General features: G+C 43.4%; 1 protein-coding gene across 1 annotated transcript in view; it reads left to right on the forward strand.

Annotated features, from left to right (window-relative positions):
* The window catches only part of LOC124553872 (NADH dehydrogenase [ubiquinone] 1 alpha subcomplex subunit 10, mitochondrial), a 73,655-nt gene that overhangs the window by 38,232 nt on the left and 21,556 nt on the right, over positions 1 to 13,867 (forward strand). Inside the window, exons 4-5 of the mRNA XM_047127873.1 lie at positions 461 to 547; positions 13,484 to 13,694. Coding sequence (XP_046983829.1) covers positions 461 to 547; positions 13,484 to 13,694 — 298 coding nt within the window. The remainder of the gene's footprint in view (positions 1 to 460; positions 548 to 13,483; positions 13,695 to 13,867) is intronic.

Here is a 13,867-nt window from a genome sequence, read left to right on the forward strand (position 1 = left end):
ATCTTCTTTCCTTACACATACAGCACGGAAGAATACTAGCTGTAAACTTGCTTACAAATGACTATTTTATGCTTTACAATGTAGAAATTGTTACTGTGAATTGAACTTACTATTGTTTATACCATAATGTATCAGAAGAGTAAGCCCACTTCTGACAAATACTAATTGAACACAAAGTCAGTTACAGAGAAGAGTGCCTGAAAGGCCATTGGTAAATATACATACTGTTACTCACTTGTTGGCTGATATTTTGAGCCTATTGACTTAGAAACTTAAAAATGGAATTTTTATTTGTCAGACAAAAGTATTATCGCTATATTAATACCAAGAAAATTGATTGTTTGTGGCAGATAAGACTAGTGGTATATATATTTACCAGTGTCACATAAAGATGTAAACAACACTTAGGTGTATCTGATGTACAGTAACTTCTCTCTGCAGCCAGTGTTCTGTTTTGCAGGTCAAGGAGTGGTGTTGGAACGCTGTGCGTTCAGTGACTTTGTCTTTGTGGAGGCGATGGTGCAGTGTGGGTACCTCAGCAAAACAGGTGAGCAATAAAACAACACTCGTATCATCCGTCTGCTGTTCGAACACTAATATGAAGAAAACTGATATTCGTGTATTCGTTTCACCTGGCAACATTCAGGTTTTCTTGTACGTCTAGCCAGACACACTTGAAGACGTCACACTCCAGTGCACTGTAAATAATGTTAATCTTGATAGTAAAAGTCTTGATTTGTGTGGCCATGGTGTCAGTAGTCTTATTAAAAGTGTGTGTTAACTCTGTGTTTCTTTCATTCATTTAAAATTTCATCAGTGGTCTGGAGTGTGACACAGTAGTTAACAAGAAAAAATGTTGTAAGTAAAATTTACACTCCCATATCTCAAAATTGTGATAAAGTATAAACACTACTATGAAGTTTTTTGCAGCAGTCTTCATGTGAAAAGTTGTCAGTTTACTTGCTACGTCAAATTTGGATAAAATTCAGAGCGTTCTACAATTGCCTCCCTCACTGTCATCGAGGACTGGGGCTGACTGTGGAACACTTTGAAGACAAGTTTGGCAAATTGTACTCTCTGAACAAAATGCGGTCGGGTTCGTTGTTGATCCAAACTGCTTCAGCTGCCCTTTCTGCCTGTGATCATCTTGGCACAATTCCTGTGTCCAATACCCCCCAACAGTCTTTGAATATGATTCAAGGTGTAATTTTTCACAGGGACCTCATCCTTCAAACTGATGAACTTAGGGACAATCTAAGACGGTGGGGTGTTCATTTTGTTCGGCGTGTTCAGAAGGGCCCGACGGACAATCGCATTGGTACTGGGGCCTTTATTCTGGCCTTTGAAGGGGATACCCTCCCTGAGAACGTCAAGATTATGGTTTATCAATGTGACGTCAAGCCGTACATCCCACCACCTATGAGGTGTTTTAAGTGCTTGCATTTTGTCCACATGTTTTCCCACTCTTAGCAGACCCCTCTCTGTGGTGACTGTCGACGTCCACTCCATGAGGGGAGTTCCTGTGTCCTCTTGTCATGGCAATCATTCTCCACATTCACCAGATTGCCCAGTTTATAAGAAGGAAAAGAATATACTGGCGTATAAGTCCCTTGATCGTTTAACCTACACTGAGGCTCTAAGAAGTATGCATGTCTTCACCCTGTGTCCGTGACATCTAGCTATGCTTTAGTTACATCTTCACCCCTTCCTCCCCCTTCCTTACCCCAGTCCCGAACCCCTCTTTTCTCCCCCTCCCCTGTGGTTCCCACACCCTCCCCTCTGGGCACCGCTCCCTTCCCCAGCCGGAGAAGTGTCCCACTTCTTCGGCGTCTGCCGGTCACGGGTGCCCCTCCCGGGACCCCTCTTCCCGGCACCTTCGAGGCCAAAGGCCTGCTGCCACATGACGACCACGATCTGTGGGCCCCCAGGTCGCCCGCTCTCTTCCTGTTCCAGATCTTGCTGCAGCTGGCTCCTTTTAGCAGCACAGGCCCTCCTCGATCTCAAACAGAAATGAAGAAGAAATGCAAGTCCCAGTACAAGGAGTCTCTGATGGGCCCCAGAGGTCCCGTCCCCACCTTCGCAACCTGCCTCTGACCTGCTGTTCGAGGATGACGCCCCCTCCTTGTCGGTGACGGGCGGTGACCCGCGGCATGACCCACTTTAGCCTGTTCACCCCACATTTGACTCATCGTTCTGTGGTTATCCAATGGAATTGTAATGGATATTACTGTCACCTTCCGGTGTTGGCATCCCTTATTTCATTTTACTTTGCAGCTTATGTGGTTCTACAGGAATCTCATTTTACTGATGATCACTCACCGACCCTCTGTGGGTTCCGTGCTTTCTGTCGCAATCGGGTCAGCCCCCTGCGGGCTTCTGGCGGCGTTTGTACATTGGTCCGTACAGACGTTGCCAGCATGTGGATTCCTCTTCAAACTACATTGGAAGCGGTTGCTGTTAGGGTCCACCTGGACTCTGGGGTCACAGTTTGCAATCTTTATCTCCCTCCTGACAGGAGTCTTACACCTGCAGCCTTAACTGCGCTTCATCAGCAACTTCCTCCTTCTCAGGAATTTTAATGCTCATCATACCTTGTGGGGCAGTGCATTTCCATCTAGTCGGGGTCTTCTCATAGACCAGTTTCTTGCAGACCACGACCTGTGCCTTCTTAATGATGGCTCCCCTACCCATTTCAGTGCCAATCATGGTACTTTTTCTGCCATTGATCTTTCTTTTTCTCCTCCCTCCCTCCTCCCTTCATTACACTGGTCGCCACGCGACGACCTTTGTGATAGTGACTGCTTCCCATTGATTCTCTTGCTCCCTTCCCGCTCCCCAATGGACAGGTTATCTTGTTGGTCTTTCCGACATGCCCATTGGCCTCTATATACTGCACAGCTCATTTTTTCCTCCCTCTTTGTGAGGTTGTATTGATGGCGTCCTACGTGACGTGTCTGGTGCGATTGTTTGCACTGCTACCCTTGCTATCCCACACTCATCTGGATCATTTCGCCACCGGCAAGTCCCGTGGTTGAGTACAGCCATTGCCGTTGCCATCCGTGATCACCGTCGAGCTTTGAAACACCTTAAGAGGCACCCATCCGCTGCCAATCTTATTACTTTTAAGCACCTTTGCGCCAAAGCCCGTTACTTCATCAAACGGAGCAAACCAGTGTGTTGCGAACGCTTTTTTCTTCACTCGTTTCTACTGTCCCAATGTCATGGGTATGGACTACACTTTGCTCTCTCTAACATTGCCATCGACAGTCTACCCTCCCGGGCCTTTCCCTCGCGGATGGCCTTTGTACGGGAGCGTTTATTCTCCTGTAACATCTTTCGACCCATTTTGCAATAGCATCAGCGTCAACCTACTATCCGGCTGCTTTCCTTTACCAGAAACATTGGGCCGAAGCTTCCGCCTTATGTCTTACCTCTTGTCAGTCAGAATCTTACTGAATGGGAACTTCTTTCTGCACTTGCTCCTTCTCGTCATACGACCCCTGGCCCAGACTCCATTCATAACCAATTGCTTCATCATCTCAGTGCTCCACAATGACATCTTCTCCAGGTGCTTAACCGTATTTGGCACCAGGGTGACTTCCCTTCTCAGTGGAGGGATAGCATCATGGTTCCTGTCCTTAAGACTGGTAAGAACCCCCTGTTTGTCGAAAGCTATCGGCCAATTAGTCTGACAAACATTGTTTGCATGTTACTTGAACAGATGGAAGCCCGTCGGCTCAATTGGGTCCACAGAATCTCGGGATCTGTTGTCCCCATACCAGCGTGGCTTCCGAGAGATACGGTCTCCGATCGATCATTTACTTTTCTTGGAATCCGCAGTTCGGCAGGCTTTTTCCCAGCGCTGCCATTTGGTTGCAGTATTTTTCGACCTTCGCAAGGCCTATGACACAGCTTGGTGCCATCTTCCTTACACTTCATGAGTGGGGTCTTCAGGGCCCATTCCCGATTTTTATCTGCCAGTTCCTGTCCCATCAGTTGTTCAGGGTTCGGGTTGTTACTGTTTTTATTTCTCCACGGACCCAGGAGAATTGCATCCCACAGGGTTCCGTATTGAGTGTACTTCTTTTCCTCATTGCTATAGATGGACTTGTGGGCTCTGTTGGTCCTTTGGTCACCCCTGCTCTGTATGTGGATGATTTCTGCATTTGGGTTAGTTCCTATTCCATGGCCTCTGCAGAGTGGCAGCTCTAGGGTGCTATACGGCGTGCCTCTGCATGGACCCTCTTACACGAGTTTCAATTCTCTCCTTTAAAATGGCAGGCGTTCTGTCGCCATACTAAGAGCCGCCCGATCCAGAGCTCTACCTCGATGCACAACGATTACCTGTGGTCCCACAGTTTCATTTCCCAGGTCGTCTTTTCGACAACAAGCCCACTTGGCTGCCTCATGTCTGACTTCTGAAGATAGAATGTTTCCGTAAACTCAATGTCCTTTGCTTTCTTGCCCACACCTCTTGGTGTGTAGGTCATTCCACTCCGCTCCACCTTTATCGTGCTTTAGTGCTGTCTCGCTTGGACTATGGCTGTCAAGTTTATGGTTCGGCTGCTCCTTCCACACTGCGCCTCCTGGATCTGGTCCACCATCGTGGTATCCGTTTGGCCACCGGTGCCTTCCCTACTAGCCCTGTTGATAGTGTCCTGGTTGAAGCTGGGATCGCCCCCCTTTCTGTTCGGCGGTCCCAGCTTCTGGCTTCTTACGCAGTCCCACCCACCCTCGGTTAGTTTCTTGGCCCCAGATTCGGATGGATCTCCGCCGAGTTCCATTCCTATGGGAGTTTTGGGATGCTGTTGTTTTTTACACCGATGGCTCTAAATCTGCTGATCGTGTGGGATTTGCCTTCACGTCCTCTGTTGGCATGGAAAATGATCTCCTGCCAACTGCGTATGGGGTGTTTACTGTGGAACTGATGGCAATTTCCCAGGCCCTTACATTTATTAAGCAGTCCCAATTCAACGGCATTTTGCTATGTACGGACTCAATTAGTGGCCTTCAGGCTATTGACCGTTGTTTTTCCCACCATCCCTTGGTCTCGGCCATCCGTGACCGTCTCGCTAATCTTCACCGTGCTGCTTGTTCTGTTGACTTCCTTTGGGTTCCTGGCCATGTGGTTATCTCAAGTAGAGTGCTTGCTGATCATTTGGCTGGGGAAGCAGTCACTTATCCCCCCTTCTCTGTAACCCCTCCTGCGGTGGATTTACAGCTTCGTGTCAAATCCCACTTCGCACAACATGGGCCAACTCTTGGGAGGCTACCTCCCTGTCTAATAAACTTCGTGCGATTAAGGTGACACCTGGCCCGTGGCGTTCTTCCTTCTGCCTCTCCCGAAAGGACTCGACCACACTGTGTCGTCTCCGCATTGGCCATACCAGACTGACCCACGGTTTTCTTTTGCGTAATGAGCCACCCCCACTGTGTGGTTGTGGAACCTTCCAGTCAGTAGCCCACATTTTGGTGGAATATCCCCTTCTTTTCACTCTGTGTATTAGGTATAGAGTTTCCCGCACTTTACCTTTAATATTGGCAGACAATTCTCAAATTGTTGACCTGGTTCTCAGTTTCCTCTGTGAAAGTGGTTTTAATTTTAAGTTCTAAGGTGTATAATCTCCCTCTGGAGTAGGGGCATGGCAGTGAGGGTTGGGGTGTCTCCCACTGTAAACTGTGTTGGGAGATTCCATACTCCCCTCCCTGGCCAAGATCCTCTTTTCTCCCCCTTTTACTCTGTTTTTACCGCTTTTTAGATTTGTTTAGTCTCCTTTTGCACTGCACACTTTTACATTCTAGCTGTTGAATGCTTTTGAATAGCAGGTGGTCTTGCCTGTACTGCATCAGAGGTGGTATATTCCCTGCCTCTAGCGTAGCCTTGGGGTTACCCACTTGCTGACTTCCCTCCTTTTGTTTTCACCATTGAAGACACAACTGCACTTTTACGTTTTTTAGCCTTTTACCTTTTATTGTTATGACCCTTCTGAGATGTAAATCCGCCCGAATGGACCACCTTTGAAACAAGGGACTGATGACCTTGCTGTTTGGTCCCTTCAACCCCAATCAACCAAACCAATCCTCCTTCCGGCAGAAGAGTTGTGGGGTAAGAGGGGTGTAGGGAAAAGAAGGTTTATGAAAAGGGGTACAGTTCGGAAAAGTCAGGGTCAGGGTAGACTTACTGGACGGGATGAGAAGGAAAGGAAAGACAAACTGTTGGGGACAGCACTGGATGAGATTTGAAAACCTGAGAGCTTAAAGGTGGAAGGCAGGGTAGTATGCAACACAGAGATTATTGCTAAAACATCGTGCAAGAGTTAATAAGAGTGAAAAACTAAGTGCATTGTGTGTAACAGAGGTGGGAGGGGATGGCGAAAAATAGACAGGTCAGAAAATGAAAGATGTAGAAAACTAAAACAGAGTGAAGAAAGGAGTAGTTACTGCGAAGAAATGTTGAGACGGAAGAAATTAATGTAAAATAAGGCCAGGTGGGTGACGAGAACAGAGGACACGTAGTAATGCTAGTTCCCACCTGCACTTAGTTCTGAGAAACTGGTTTCTGGGGGAGGAATCTAGATGGTGCTTGTGATGCAACAGACACCGAAGTTATGACTGTCATATTGTAGAGCATGCTCTGCAACAGGATATTGTGTTGTCATTATACACCTTTTGCCTGTGCCCATTCACCCTAACTTATAACTGGGTGGGAGTCATACTGATGTGAATGAATGGCTGAACAGTGTTTACCTAACAGCTGGGATATGACATGTTGTTTCAGAGGTGGCTCTCTCTGTGATGGTATATGTTTTGCCAGTTATATGGTTGGTATAGGTGGTGGTAGGAGGATGCGTAGGGCAAGTCTTGCACTGGGGATGATCACAGGGGTAGGAGACATTTCCTTACCCTATGACTCCTATCCCTGTGATTGTCCTTGCTGCAAGACTTTCCCTATGCACCCTCCCTCTGTTCGAGATGCCTGTTGCACCAGGATTGTCAGCATACACTTTGTTTTTCAGTGTGCTCCATTCACCATAAAACAGGGAAAGCAGTAATTTTCTCAGTTTGTTATATAAACACCACATTTCTACAATTATGTGGTTGTTTTAAAGTTTCTGTAGAAAAATAAACTTGGTTTACATTCATAAAAGGTTCTCTCTCATCGCACCGTTTGGCACTGGACCACGCACAGTGCATAATTTTTCCAAATGTGACTGAAAAAGGTAAGCAGTACCTGTAAATATTTAAAACGTCTTTTAGGCAATGATGAAGTGTTACTAGCACCTACGTGCATGCTCGTTAGGAAAGATTTACAGAAGGTAGACTGAATGAGTGGTGGTGATATCAAGAAATGCAGTGATATGTTCCTGAAAAAACAACCATTGTATGAAAACATCTTGCTACCATACAGGCTCTTTGTGCTGCAATTTGTGGCATCAGTGTAAGAACTATCCAGTGTGTGTGTCATGAGGAAATATCCTTGATGGCAAATTCTCTGAGAAAAAATATTAGACGACGCAGCTCTTTAACAAAACTAATAATTTTTACTGGATTCGTTAGATCTGTGCGACATATTTTAAACGATGTGGGATTTAAATATAAGCATTAGAATGATGGAAGAAATTTTTACTTTAACGTAATGACATAATGGCAGCTAGAATTAAATTTTGCGGACAGTGAATTAGCAGCATACTACGGTGATGTGTGACCTATATTCCACTTGGATGAAATGTACGTTACTCAAAACCATTCACTGAAGTCCATATAGTAGAATTAGAGTCGAAGTGGATGTTTTAAGGTACCTGTTCGGAAAGGGGTCAGGCTGACAGTTGTGCGTGTGAAGTCAGCAAAGAGTGGTTTTCTTAAAGAAAGTAAATGAGTTACAAATGTAGGAAAACAAGCGAGTCGGAAGATTACCATTCAGGAATGAACACTGCTAAATTTGAGCAATTATGCATCTTTGTTAGTGTGCTAATTACTTGAAATTAAATTAGTTATAGTATTTATCACTGTGATATGCGTTTTTGTCTCTGATTTATGTACATTTATACTTCATATAAACATGCAATACTTAAAGTTGTCTATAATAATTCCATGCACTGTAGACTGCAAGTAACAAATTGAATGGAAAAGCTTTTAAAGTGGTTTTTAAATTCAAATAATTTAAACATACTTTGTTCCATAACGACATGACTGACACAGCCTAAACCAGAATTTCACTGCAAAAGCATAATTATATTGATTTTGACCAAATCAGAAACTACAACGAGTAACAGAGGTGCTTATAACTCACAGTCTGACAACAGGGCACTAACAGAGCATACATCAGTATGCTTGAGCAGCCCGCTTCTGACTTGCTTAGATGTCTTCCTGTGATCTGATTTGGTACGGATCCCAAACACTTGAGCAGTACGCAAGTGTAGGTCTCATTAGTGTCTGCATGTGCTCTCCTTTACATGTGAAACACATATTCCTAAAATCCTCCCTACAAATGGAAGTCAGCTATTTGCGTTCCCTACTACAATCCTTACATGCTCATTCCATTTCATAGTGTTTTGCACAGGCCTAGATATTTAATGAACCTGACTGTGGCAAACAAGACACTTCTAATACTGTATCTGAACATTACAGGTTTGTTTTTCCTAATCGTCCTCATTAACTTATATTTTCTACATTTAGAGCTAGCTGCCATTCATCACACCAACTGGAAATTTTGTCAAAGTCATCTTGTATCAGCCTACAGTCACTCGATGCCGACACCTTCCTGTATGCTAAACCGTCATCAGCAAACGGCCACAGACTGCGGCTTAAATTGTCCATGGTATGATTTGTATATATAGGAAATACCAGCAACCGTGTCACATTTCACTTGGTCAGGCCCAACAATACTCTTGTCTCTGATGAACACTTGCAGTCAAAGACAACATACTGAGTTCTGTTACTTAAGAAGTCTTCAAGCCACTCTGATATCTGGGAACCTATTCCATCTGCTTGTACCTTGATCATCTGCAGTTAGGTACTGTGTCAAATGGTTTTCAGAATCTAGAAATATAGAATCTGCGTGTTGCCCTTTATCCGTAATTGTATATCGTGTGAGAAAAACGCAAAGTGTGTTTCACATGAGCAATGCTTTCGAAAACCATTCTGGTCTGTGGACATAGCTTTTCAGTCACTAGGAAATTTATATTTGAACTCGGAATTCTCCAGCTAACTGATGTTAAGAATATTGGTCTGCTATTTTGCGGGTCTGTTCTTTTACCCTTCTTATAAACTGGAGTCACCAGCATTTTTTCAGGTTGCTTGGGACATTGTGCCGGACGAGGGATTCGCGATAAATGCAAGCTAGGTAAAGGACATAGAGTACTCGTATAGAACCGAATTGGGATTCCATCTCAACCTAGCGACTTGTTTGTTTCCGACGCTTTCAGTTGTTTCTCTTCACCAGTGATGCTTATTACTATGTCGTCCATATTGTGCAGTGGTCAAATGATAGTATGTTTGTACAATTCTCCTGTGTGAATCATTTCTTAAATGCAGAACTTAAAGCTTCGACTTTTGTTTTGCTACCTTCAACTGTCACGCCAGACTGGTCAGTGAGTGACTGGATAGAACCCCAGACAAGCTTAACGATTTGAAATTGGGCCAGAATTTTCTTGGGTTGTCAGCCAGATCTTTTGCTAGGGTATGACAGTGGTGGTTGCTGTAAGCTTCAGACATATGAATCTTTAATAACTTTTGCCCGTCACCATTTGCATGTTCTCTTTTGAACTGAGAGTGCAACAGCCGTTACTCTCTCAGCATTTTCTGAATTTTGCTGCTAAACCATGATGAGTCTTCTCCGTCCTTAAAAGCACTTACTAGGCACATTCTTCTCCAGTCTAACCTGTCATTTTCTAGGTAATATGGAAAACATTTCTTCATAAGCTAACTTTAATATGTACCGCACCAACTTGGCTCTGTACACAGGCGCAATTGATTCACTGTTGGCTGTCAGTATACATTTATAATTGAAAACATGCAGAAAAACGGACTAACCCTTAAGTGTAACAGGTTAGAGATAATTGTTGCCATCTGTTGCTGGATATGGGAACTGTCAAAATTAACATCGATCTCACCTCTGAGTGATGTTTAGGGTGAGACCAATGTCAGTTTTGATAGTTACCGTACCCAGCAAAAGATGTCAACACTTATCTCTAAGCTTTTACACTTGAGAGTTAACCCATTTTCCCATGCATGTCTTCCATTATCGCATACACTGTGTACATGTCACAGTATGTCGTGGCATCATGTATTGTTGACAAAGTTATGGCTGTCTGCTGAGCAAATATTGACTAATTGTAATATACTATCTTGACTATTGTAGACTTCTGAAGATGACAGAGCCATCTGTCAAAACCAGTCTAGTGAAATAAATATTCAAACTGGGCAGCTGACGACTGAATTTTATTTTAAAACAATGGGGGAGGGAGCTAGAGAGAGAGAGAGAGAGAGAGAGAGAGAGAGAGAGAGAGAAATCTTCCTTCTGTTGGTCAGATCAGATGTTATATGAGAATATTGCAAGTTGTCAGATAGATGGCAGTTTTGTACGGTGCATATGGAAAACATCATTTATTCCTCTGTTGTTTAAGTTGTCACATGATACATTGTTTCCTCTCAATTACAGTCAGTTACAGAATGTTATTTTTTTATCTCAAATCCCATCTTTACAAGAAATTTTGTGACACATCATACACCTAATGAGAAGGAACTACCAATATTTGTAAAGATTGTAGTGTGTGAGGATGCGGTAGTCCCACACCTGCCAACAATAGTAGAGATTTGTCAAAGTGAAGACTGTTTCACTCATTGCAGCTGAGAGGGTTCTGGGTGGTAAAATAGCAAAAATATTATCTTGTATATTTAGTTCATCATATTGTTCATACAGTACCTTCTAATGTTTTGAAATGATCAACTTGTTAATAGGAGCATGAATATTTAATTTTACATTTAACATTTACATCACATGGTCAGTGTGGAAGCATTCTTAATACTCTCTAAAACTGATCTGCTGATCTTTTACAACATGTTTTCACAATTATATTGTCGGGTATTTTTCATTGACAGATTTTGTCACAGGATACTCCAAGCCTCTCCTTCAGTGGTCAGTGTACTGTCCAAAGCTTCACGATATACTTATTGTGACTTCAAGGCACGCTACCTACTGAGTACCTCAAACTAGTAATAATGCAGCAAAAACAAATGTCTGTGTTACTGAGCTACTGTCCCAGAATCTAGTACCAGTTGCAGATTGCTATCTAACGGCTTACAGGGGAAAGAAAAATTTTATTTTAAATATTTTGTGTGATTGTTGACACAATTTAAAAACTAAAATGCTGCCGTAATCTCCTCATAAAGAGGTATAATCTTATGTTGAAAGTTTCATTCAGTAAGATGAGTATTACCATTAGAAACCGTGTGTTTTGGGGCTGTGTAACTGGCAGCACACAAATGCCTGGACTTTATCCACCCATTTTGTGAGAATGAGAGCACTTAGCAACTTCTGACAAACTTTACACACAATTTCAAACCTTTAAGAGACTATTTCTGTCTGGCACCCCCCCTTTCCCACAGATTGACAAAAGCAAAGAAGGTTATCACTTACTACATTTTTGCTGTTAATGCAGTGAAACGTGCATCGGACATCACATTTTAATTTGTTACTTCTTTATTACAGAGTCTATTCACAAAATAATTTTAGACAGTATCCACATATACAACTGAATGTACCTGCAAACTTGTATCCTTGTAAGACTCAAAGTTCAGGAGATATGACATCACAAACATTGAGATGTGTGGAAAACTAGCTTTTGCTTATAACTGAGCCCAAATTACCCAGACTGTACTCGTTTAGTGTTTCATAATGAGAGCACTTAGTGACTTCCAACAAACTTTAAGTGTAATTTATAACTTTTTCCAACCTTTTTTTGGTTTACGTGCTAATGTCAGATGCTTAACACATTAACTCATTTCTAAAGTAATCAGACATTTAAAGCTGTTTTGAACATGGGAATTCATCTCTTTAAAGAATCAGGTGTTTACTAGTGCACTAACATGTAAAATCATATGTATAAAAAAAGTGTCTCCCATGCATTATTCAGAATGTACCCTTTAAAGTAACATTAGTTAACAACACGTTCACTCATTTATAGATGATGGGGAGATTACAGAAAACTTTGCATTTCTAACATTTATAAGGTGTACAACTTTGCTACTGCTGTTTTTTCCCCAACATTAGAGGCTTTAATGAAACAAACTGGTCACACACGTATCATTCAAAGTATTTTTCATCGCTGGCCACTACTTTCTCCCATCTTTCGAGCAGTGTACGAATCCCACGTCAAAGAAATTGTTCGTCTTTTGAAGTGATCCATAAGTTGATCCAATGTGTGACTTCCTCATGAGATCAGAAGTGTCGGTCAGCCGGGCCATGCGCCATTGTATCTAAACAGGTGATATCAGAGGGAGCAATGTCTGGAGAATACGGCAGGTGGGGTAGGACTTCCCATTTTAACGTTTCAAAGTACGTTTTGACCTCCTTTGCAACATGGGGTCGAGCGTTGTCATGCTCCAAAATCACTTTATCGTGCCTCTCGCTGTATTGCGGCCGTTTGTCTTTTAATGCTCTGCTCAAACACATTAATTGCGTTCGACAACGAGCACCTGTGATTGTTTCACTTGGTTTTAATACATCATAGTGCACGACACCGAGCTGGTCCCACCAAATGCGGAGCACGATCTTGGAGCCGTGAATACTCGGTTTGGCCGTCAATGTGGAAGTATGGCTGGGATATCCCTATGATTTTTTGCATTTAGGGTTTTCATAATGAACCCATTTTTCATCCCCGGTCACAATGCGATGCAGAAATTCCTTCCGTTTTTGCCTCTGAAACAACTGTTCAACTGTTCAACTTCTCTTGGTTTCAGCTCAGACGGAACCCAAGTCCCTTCTTTCTGAATCATTTTCATACCCTTGAGATGTTTTGAAATGGCTTGCCGTTTCACTCAGCAATGTCTCTTAATTCTGCATCTTCGAAAGCATTCTCTCTTTCACCACTATGCGGGTCTAAGACATTAAAATTGCCCACGACACATTCTTTCACTAATAGCGTCCTTACCGTACCTACTTCAGAGTATTCGATGAGATTCAGCCGCTGTTTTCTTTATATTGAAACAAAACACTAAGACCTCCCACAAATGAGGAGAATTAGGCTCGTAAACTGACATTTTCAATCGAGAACAACATTATGATGGACACACAGATCGACTAATGTTTGAATGAGGTTATGTTGACACAGGTCCGAGCTAACTGCCTGATGTCTGCGATCCGTTTCTTTCGACCGCTACTTACTGTTGTCACCACCTATCAACAAATGGCGGAATCAAAGTTATACACCTTGTATTTGAAAATCCCGAATTTAACTAAGAAAATTTGTACACACTCACACAGCGCGCAGCGTGTACTATGACGTTCGCCGCAACACGATATCAGAGCTGCTGGAGCCCCACCTGGTGATATACCTGGACGTGCCGCCAGCAGCCGTGAGGCAGAAAGTGGAGGCGCGGAAGCTGCCGCACGAGAAGAATTCTCCCGTCTACAAGGGCGACTTCCTGGAGCACCTGGAGGAGGCCTACAAGCAGCGCTTCTTGCAGGAGATCAGGTCAGTGGCTGTCTGCTCCAGTGTGTCTGGTCAGGGCCGCAGATAGGGGGCGGCGAGGGTGTGGGCACGGGGGAGGGGTGTGTCACATAGAGACTGACTGGAAGAAAAGGCAAGAAAGACAGTTTAAGCATAACAGGAAGAGGTATGTGACTCCTCCTAATCCTCATTGTAGC

The sequence above is a fragment of the Schistocerca americana genome, chromosome 11 (genome assembly GCF_021461395.2).
Source record: "Schistocerca americana isolate TAMUIC-IGC-003095 chromosome 11, iqSchAmer2.1, whole genome shotgun sequence".
NCBI classification, from domain to species: domain Eukaryota; kingdom Metazoa; phylum Arthropoda; class Insecta; order Orthoptera; family Acrididae; genus Schistocerca; species Schistocerca americana.